The sequence below is a fragment of the Mustelus asterias genome, chromosome 8 (genome assembly GCF_964213995.1).
Source record: "Mustelus asterias chromosome 8, sMusAst1.hap1.1, whole genome shotgun sequence".
Lineage (NCBI taxonomy): Eukaryota > Metazoa > Chordata > Chondrichthyes > Carcharhiniformes > Triakidae > Mustelus > Mustelus asterias.
The window spans coordinates 23,069,389-23,077,814 of NC_135808.1; the positions used below are offsets into that span (position 1 = coordinate 23,069,389).

The 8,426-nt window shown below is 51.1% G+C and overlaps 1 protein-coding gene across 1 annotated transcript in view; it reads left to right on the plus strand.

Moving 5' to 3' along the window:
• The window catches only part of LOC144497683 (class I histocompatibility antigen, F10 alpha chain-like), a 52,818-nt gene extending 47,146 nt beyond the window's left edge, over positions 1 to 5,672 (plus strand). Inside the window, 1 exon segment of the mRNA XM_078219125.1 lies at positions 5,396 to 5,672. Within this exon segment, the coding sequence (XP_078075251.1) occupies positions 5,396 to 5,499 (104 nt within the window). The 3' untranslated portion in view covers positions 5,500 to 5,672.
• The last annotated feature ends 2,754 nt before the right edge of the window (positions 5,673 to 8,426 follow it).

The following is an 8,426-nucleotide window of genomic DNA, read 5'->3' on the forward strand; positions in this document are numbered from 1 at the left end:
GTTTGAGAATTCTGGGTTCTCATGTTGGATGAGGAGTTGAGGGCATCAGTGAGAGTCCCGGATCCCTGCAGGAGTGAGGGGCTCAGGTCAGTGTGGGAGTGGGGGACTCGGGTCAGTGTGGGAGTGGGGGACTCGGGTCAGTGTGGGAGTGGGGGACTCGGGTCAGTATGGGAGTGGGGGGCTCGGGTCAGTGTGGGAGTGGAGGACTCGGGTCAGTGTGGGAGTGGGGGACTCGGGTCAGTGTGGGAGTGGGGGACTCGGGTCAGTGTGGGAGTGGGGGACTCGGGTCAGTGTGGGAGTGGGGGACTCGGGTCAGTGTGGGAGTGGGGGACTCGGGTCAGTGTGGGAGTGGGGGACTCGGGTCAGTGTGGGAGTGGGGGACTCGGGTCAGTGTGGGAGTGGGGGACTCGGGTCAGTGTGGGAGTGGGGGACTCGGGTCAGTGTGGGAGTGGGGGACTCGGGTCAGTGTGGGAGTGGGGGACTCGGGTCAGTGTGGGAGTGGGGGTCTCGGGTCAGTGCGGGAGTGAGGGGCTCGGGTCAGTGCGGGAGTGAGGGGCTCGGGTCAGTGTGGGAGTGGGGGACTCGGGTCAGTGTGGGAGTGGGGGGCTCGGGTCAGTGTGGGAGTGAGGGGCTCAGGTCAGTGTGGGAGTGAGGGGCTCAGGTCAGTGTGGGAGTGAGGGGCTCAGGTCAGTGTGGGAGTGAGGGACTGGGGTCAGTGTGGGAGTGGGGGACTCGGGTCAGTGTGGGAGTTGGGGACTTGGGTCAGTGTGGGAGTTGGGGACTCGGGTCAGTGTGGGAGTGAGGGGCTCAGGTCAGTGTGGGAGTGAGGGACTGGGGTCAGTGTGGGAGTGGAGGACTCGGGTCAGTGTGGGAGTGAGGGGGCTCGGGTCAGTGTGGGAGGGGGGACTCGGGTCAGTGTGGGAGGGGGGACTGGGGTCAGTGTGGGAGTGGGGGACTGGGGTCAGTGTGGGAGTGGGGGACTGGGGTCAGTGTGGGAGTGGGGGACTGGGGTCAGTGTGGGAGTGGGGGACTCGGGTCAGTGTGGGAGTGGGGGACTCGGGTCAGTGTGGGAGGGGGGACTGGGGTCAGTGTGGGAGTGGGGGACTGGGGTCAGTGTGGGAGTGGGGGGCTCGGGTCAGTGCGGGAGTGGGGGGCTCGGGTCAGTGTGGGAGTGGGGGGCTCGGGTCAGTGCGGGAGTGGGGGACTGGGGTCAGTGTGGGAGTGGGGGACTCGGGTCAGTGTGGGAGTGGGGGACTCGGGTCAGTGTGGGAGTGAGGGGCTCGGGTGCGTGTGGGAGTGAGGGGTTTGGGTCAGTGTGGGAGTGAGGGGCTCGGGTCAGTGTGGGAGTGAGGGACTGGGGTCAGTGTGGGAGTGAGGGGTTTGGGTGAGTGTGGGAGTGAGGGACTCGTGTTTGTTGCTCTGATGAATTGTGCTGGTGTTTAGGGGTCTGATGGGTTTGAGCTCATCAAGCCTCCTTCTCCCCTCTTCCAAATTTTCAATGATGAGCTCACCTTAAATCCACGCTAACTTTCCTTGATTAATCTGTGCCTTTCTAAATGAAGGTTTATACTTCATCACATTGGAATTATTAATTCCAATAATTTTCCCACCAAGTAAGTTAAACTAACTGGTGTATAATTACTCAGATTGCCCCTTCATCCCTTTTCAATCCATGGTGTAATGCTGTCAGTCCTTTAATCTCCGTTCACTCTCCTGTGACCGGGAAGAATGATTCTGATTATCGGAGCCTCTGCAATTCCCTCCTTTGCTCCTTTTAACCTGGTGATTTATCTCCTCTCAAACTTGTAAAATCCCTGAATACATCATCTCTTACAATGTTTATCTGATGCAGTAATTCACACATTTCCTCCTCAACTGCAATGTCAACATTGCTCCCTGTTTCCCAAACACAGTGGCAATGTATTTATTGTAAGAAGTTTAACAACACCAGGTTAAAGTCCAACAGGTTTATTTTGTAGCAAAAGCCATACGAGCTTTCGGAGCTCCAAGCCCCTTCTTCAGGTGAGTGGGAATTCTGTTCACAAACAGGGCATATAAAGACACAAACTCAATTTACATGAATAATGGTTGGAATGCGAATACTTACAGCTAATCAAGTCTTTAAGATACAAACAACGTGAGTGGAGAGAGCATCAAGACAGGCTAAAAAGATGTGTATTGTCTCCAGACAAGACAGCCAGTGAAACTTTGCAGGTTCAGGCAAGCTGTGGGGGTTACAAATAGTGTGACATGAACCCAATATCCCGGTTGAGGCCGTCCTCGTGTGTGCAGAACATGGCTATCAGTTTCTGCTCAGCGACTCTGCGCCGCCGTGTGTCGTGAAGGCCGCCTTGGAGAATGCTTACCCGAATATCAGAGGCCGAATGCCCGTGACCGCTGAAGTGCTTCCCAACAGGAAGAGAACAGTCTTGCCTGGTGATTGTCGAGCGGTGTTCATTCATCCGTTGTCGCAGCGTCTGCATGTTTTCCCCAATGTACCATGCCTCGGAACATCCTTTCCTGCAGCGTATCACGTAGACAACGTTGGCCGAGTTGCAAGAGTATGTGCCGTGTACCTGGTGGATGGTGTTCTCACATGAGATGATGTCATCTGTGTCAATGATCCAGCATGTCTTGCCGAGGTTGCTGTGGCAGGGTTGTGTGGTGTCGTGGTCACTGTTCTCCTGAAGGCTGGGTAGTTTGCTGCGGACAATGGTCTGTTTGAGGTTGTGTGATTGTTTGAAGGCAAGAAATGCGGGTGTGGGGATAGCCTTGGAGAGATGTTCGTCTTCATCAATGACATGTTGAAGGCTCCGGAGGAGATGCCGTAGCTTCTCCGCTCCGGGGAAGTAATGGACGACGAAGGGTACTCTGTCTATTGTGTCCCATGTTTGTCTTCTGAGGAGGTCGGTGCGGTTTTTCACTATAGCGCGTTGGAACTGTTGATCAATGAGTCGAGCACTATATCCTGTTCTCATGAGGGCATCTTTCAGCGTCTGGAGGTGTCTGTTGCGATCCTCCTCATCCGAGCAGATCCTGTGTATACGGGGGGGCTTGTCCGTAGGGGATGGCTTCTTTAACATGTTTAGGGTGGAAGCTAGGGCAGTGGAGCATCGTGAGGTTATCCGTGGGCTTGCGGTACGGTGAGGTACTGAGGTGACCATCCTTAATGGAGATGCGTGTGTCCAAGAATGCAACCGATTCCGGAGAGTCGTCCATGGTGAGTCTGATGGTGGGATGGAACTTGTTGATGTCATCATAGAGTTGTTTCAGTGATTGTTCACCATGAGTCCAAAGGAAGAAAATGTAATCGATGTATCAGTACACTTCTAAATGACAACTAAACAATGAGGAACACTGCAGACAGTTACCTGCAGATCCGACCAAAGAACACACCCATCAACTCAACACTCTGATCAAGACCTTTGATCCGGACCTTCAGAGCACCCTCCTTGCTCTCATCCCACGTACTCCACACGTTGGAAATCTCTACTGCCTCCCGAAGATACACAAGGCAAACACACCTGGCCATCCCATCATATCGGGCAATGGAACCTTGTGCGGGAACCTCTCCGGCTATGTCGAGGGCATCCTGAAACCCATTGTACGAAGAACTCCCAGCTTTTGTCATGACACTGTGGACTTCCTACAGAAACTCGGCATACATGGAGCAGTTGAACCAGGAGCACTCCTCGTCACAATGGATGTCTCGGCACTCTACACCAGCATCCCCACGATGATGGCATTGCTGCAATGGCCTCAGTGCTCAGCGCCGACAAATGCCAGTTTCCAGATGCAATTTTACAACTCATCCGCTTCATCCTGGACCACAATGTCTTCACCTTCAACAACCAGTTCTTCATCCAGACACACGGAACAGCCATGGGGACCAAATTCGCACCTCAATATGCCAACATCTTCATGCACAGGTTCGAACAAGACTTCTTCACCGCACGGGACCTTCAACCGATGCTATACACTAGATACATCGATGACATTTTCTTCCTTTGGACTCATGGTGAACAATGACTGAAACAACTCTATGATGACATCAACAAGTTCCACCCCACCATCAGACTCACCATGGACTACTCTCCGGAATCGGTTGCATTCTTGGACACACGCATCTCCATTAAGGACGGTCACCTCAGCACCTCACTGTACCGCAAGCCCACGGATAACCTCATGATGCTCCACTTCCCCAGCTTCCACCCTAAACAGTTAAAGAAGCCATCCCCTACGGACAAGCCCTCCATATACACAGGATCTGCTCAGATGAGGAGGATCGCAACAGACACCTCCAGACGCTGAAAGATGCCCTCATGAGAACAGGATATAGCGCTCGACTCATTGATCAACAGTTCCAACGCGCCACAGCGAAAAACCGTACCGACCTCCTCAGAAGACAAACACGGGACACAGTGGACAGAGTACCCTTCGTCGTCCAGTACTTCCCTGGAGTGGAGAAGCTACGGCATCTCCTCCGGAGCCTTCAACATGACATTGATGAAGACGAACATCTCGCCAAGGCCATCCCCACACCCCCACTTCTTGCCTTCAAACAACCGTACAACCTCAAACAGACCATTGTCCGCAGAAGACTACTCAGCTTTCAGGAGAACAGTGACCACGACACCACACAACCCTGTCACAGCGACCTCAGCAAGACGTGCCGGATCATTGACACAGATGCCATCATCTCACGTGAGAACACCATCCACCAGGTACACGGTACATACTCTTGCAACTCGGCCAACGTTGTCTACCTGATACGCTGCAGGAAAGGATGTCCCGAGGCATGGTACATTGGGGAAACTATGCAGACGCTGCGACAATGGATGAATGAACACCGCTCGACAATCACCAGGCACCTGTGAACAGAATTTCCACTCACCTGAAGAAGGGGCTTGGAGCTCTGAAAGCTTGTGTGGCTTTTGCTACCAAATAAACCTGTTGGACTTTCACCTGGTGTTGTTAAACTTCTTAATGTGTTTTACCCCAGTCCAACGCCGGCATCTCCACATAATGTATTTATTCACAACCTCGCCACATTCTCCACCCTCTCTCACAGGCTATCTTGTTGGTCTCCAAAAAGTTCTCCCCTTTCCTTATCCTTTTCTCTTCATGTACTGATACAGCATGTTTGGAGGTTCTTTGATATTTTCTTGGCAGCATTTTTCATGCCCTCTCTTTACTTTTCTGATTTCCTTTTTAATTTCACCCTGACACTCTCTGTACTATTCCAGGTTTCTGCATTATTAGGCGTGAGGCGTCTGATGGACTTTGCTGTTGGTATATGTGGGAGTTGGGTGGATCTGATGTGTTTTGTTGGGGGTGCTCCAGCTCTGCTGGGTTTGCCTCACTCTAAAGTGATGTCTTTCTTTCTCATCCCCAGTGCGGGCCCGGCAGTTTAATCCAGAGGTACCAGTCCCTGAGAACAGCAGTGGACAAGAGAATGAGGGAAGATGTGATGTCATCAAGCTGACAACCATTAACTGATTCAAGTTCCACATTTGTAACTCTGTAACTGGAACTGTGGTCATGGTTTGTCAGGAATTCCCCTATTTGGTGCTGCACTTTTTAAGCTATTCTGATCTGCCCTATCATCCTGCACAAATTCTAGGAACTTGTCTCGTTCACTGCAAACTGCAATCTGTAACTTTGCTGCAATGTCTGCAATAAATGATTTATTTTCACTTCCTGCCTCTGCAAAGTCTTCAATACAAAACTAATATTACTGGGGTAGGGTAACACCACTGCAGTGGAGAACATTTCAAGACATGGGCGTTACGGTGGCACAGTGGTTAGCACTGCTGCTTCACAGCGCCAGGGACCTGGATTCAATTCCCAGCTTAGGTCACTTTCTGTGTGGAGTTTGCACATTCTCCTCGTGTCTGCATGGGTTGCCTCCGGGTGCTCCGGTTTCCTCCCACAGTCCAAAGATGTGCGGGTTAGGTGGACTGGCAATGCTAAAATTGCCCCTTAGTGTCAGGGGGACTAGCTAGGGTAAATGCATGGGTTGCGGTGAGAGGGGTCTGGGTGGTATTGTGGTCGGTGCAAACATGATGGGCTGAATGGCCTCCTTCTGCACTGTATGATTCTATGAATTTGAGAAGAAATGACCAGAAATGTACATCAAGAGGAATTAGTAACAATAAATTAGCAGCAAGAACAGATTTCAAAAAGGAAGGTCAGGTACTAGAGAGTACCCCAGTGGCTGTGCCCCTTAAAAATAAGCACTCCTGTTTGAGTGCTGTTGAGGGGAGCAGCCTACCTGGGGGAAGCAATAGTGGCCGTGCCTCCGGCGCAGAGTCCGGCCCGGCAGCTCAGAAGGGTAGGGGAAGGGAGGATGAGCAAACTAACCGCCGCACCAAGGTACAGGGAGCTATCCAAGTGGGGGGAGAAACAAGAAATGTAGTAGAAATTGGGGACAGTACACTTTTGGATGCCTTTGGGGGGGGGGGGGGGAGACTGAGCAGGGGTAAGCCATAGTGTACAGGTCGCTGACTCAGAGTCTGTCCTTGTGGCTCAGAAGGGAAGGGGGGAGAGGTGTAGAGGATTAGTCATTGGGGACTCCATAGTTGAAGGGACGGACAAGAGATTCTGCGGGAACGAGAGAGACTCGCGGTTGGTGTGTTGCCTCCCAGGAGCCAGAGTCCACGATGTCTCGGATCGTGTTTTCGAAATCCTTAAGGGGGAGGGGGACCTGCCCCAAGTTGTGGTTCACATAGGTACTCAAGACATAGGTAGGAAAAGGGGTGGGGATGTAAGGCAGAAATTCAGGGAGTTAGGGTGGAAGCTTAGGGCTAGAACAAACAAAGTTGTTATCTCTGGTTTGTTACCCGTGCCACGTGATAGTGAGGAGAGGAATAGGGAAAGAGAGCAGTTGAACACGTGGTTACAGGGATGGTGCAGGAGGGAAGGTTTCAGATCCCTGGACAATTGGGGCTCTTTCTGGGGTAGGTGGGACCTCTACAAACAGGATGGTCTGCACCTGAACCAGAGGTGTACCAATATCTTGGGGGAGAAAATTTGCTAATGCTCTTCGGGAGGGTTTAAAGTAATTCAGCAGGGGGGTGGGTACCTGAATTGTAGCTCTGGTGTGCAGGAAGTTATGATGTGGAGATGCCGGCGTTGGACTGGGGTAAACACAATAAGAAGTTTAACAACACCAGGTTAACCTGGTGTTGTTAAACTTCTTACTGTGCAGGAAGTTGACAGTAGTGAGGTCATGAATGAGGTTTCAGGGTCGCAGGAGTGTACTAGCAGGCAGGAAGGTGGTTTGAAGTGTATATACTTCAACGCCAGGAGAATCCGGAATAAGGTGGGTGAACTTGCAGCATGGGTTGCTACCTGGGATTTCGATGTTATGGCCATCTCGGAGACATGGATAGAGCAGGGACAGGAATAGTTTTTGCAGGTTCCAGGGTTTAGATGTTTCAGTAAGTGCAGGGAAGGTGGTAAAAGAGGGGGAGGTGTGGCATTGTTAGTCAAGGACAGTATTACGGTGGCAGAAAGGACATTGAGGAGGACTCGTCTACTGAGGTAGTTTGGTCTGAGGTTAGAAACAGGAAAGGAGAGGTCACCCTGTTGGGAGATTTTTATAGATCTCTGAAAAGTTCCAGAGATGTACAGGAAAAGATTGCAAAGATGATTCTGGATAGGAGCGAAAGTAACAGGGTAGTTGTACTGGGGGACTTTAACTTTACAAATATTGACTGGAAAAGCTATAGTTCGAGAATTTTGGAGGGGTCGGTTTTTGTCCAATGTGTGCAGGAAGGCTTCCTGACACAGAATGTAGAAAGACCAACAAGAGGCGAGGCCACATTGGATTTGGTACTGGGTAATGAAACAGGCCAGGTGTTAGATTTGGAGGTAGGTAAGCACTTTAGTGACAGTGACCGCAATTCGATTACGTTTACCTTAGCTATGGAAAAGGATAGGTATATACCAAAGGGCAAGAGTTATAGCTGGGGGAAAGGAAATTATGATGCGGTTTGGGGAGATTTAGCTGGCATAGGGGAAGGAAACTGCAGGGGATGGGCACAATTGTAATGTGGAACTTGTTCAAGGAACAGCTACTACACGTCCTTGATAAATATGTACCTGTCAGGCAGGGAGGAAACAGACGTGTGAGGGAACTGTGGTTTACTAAGGAGATTGAATCTCTTGTGAAGAGGAAGAAGGAGACTTATGTTAAGATGAGACATAAAGGCTCAGTTAGGGAGCTTGAGAGTTACAAGTTAGCCAGGAAGGACCTAAAGAAAGAGTTAAGAAGAGCCAGGAGCGGACATGAGAAGTCTTTGGCAGGTAGGATCAAGGAAAACCCGAAAGCTTTCTATAGGTATGTCAGGAGTAAAAGAATGACGAGGGTAAGATTAGGGCCAGTCAAGGACAGGAGTGGGAAGTTGTGCGTGGAGTCTGAA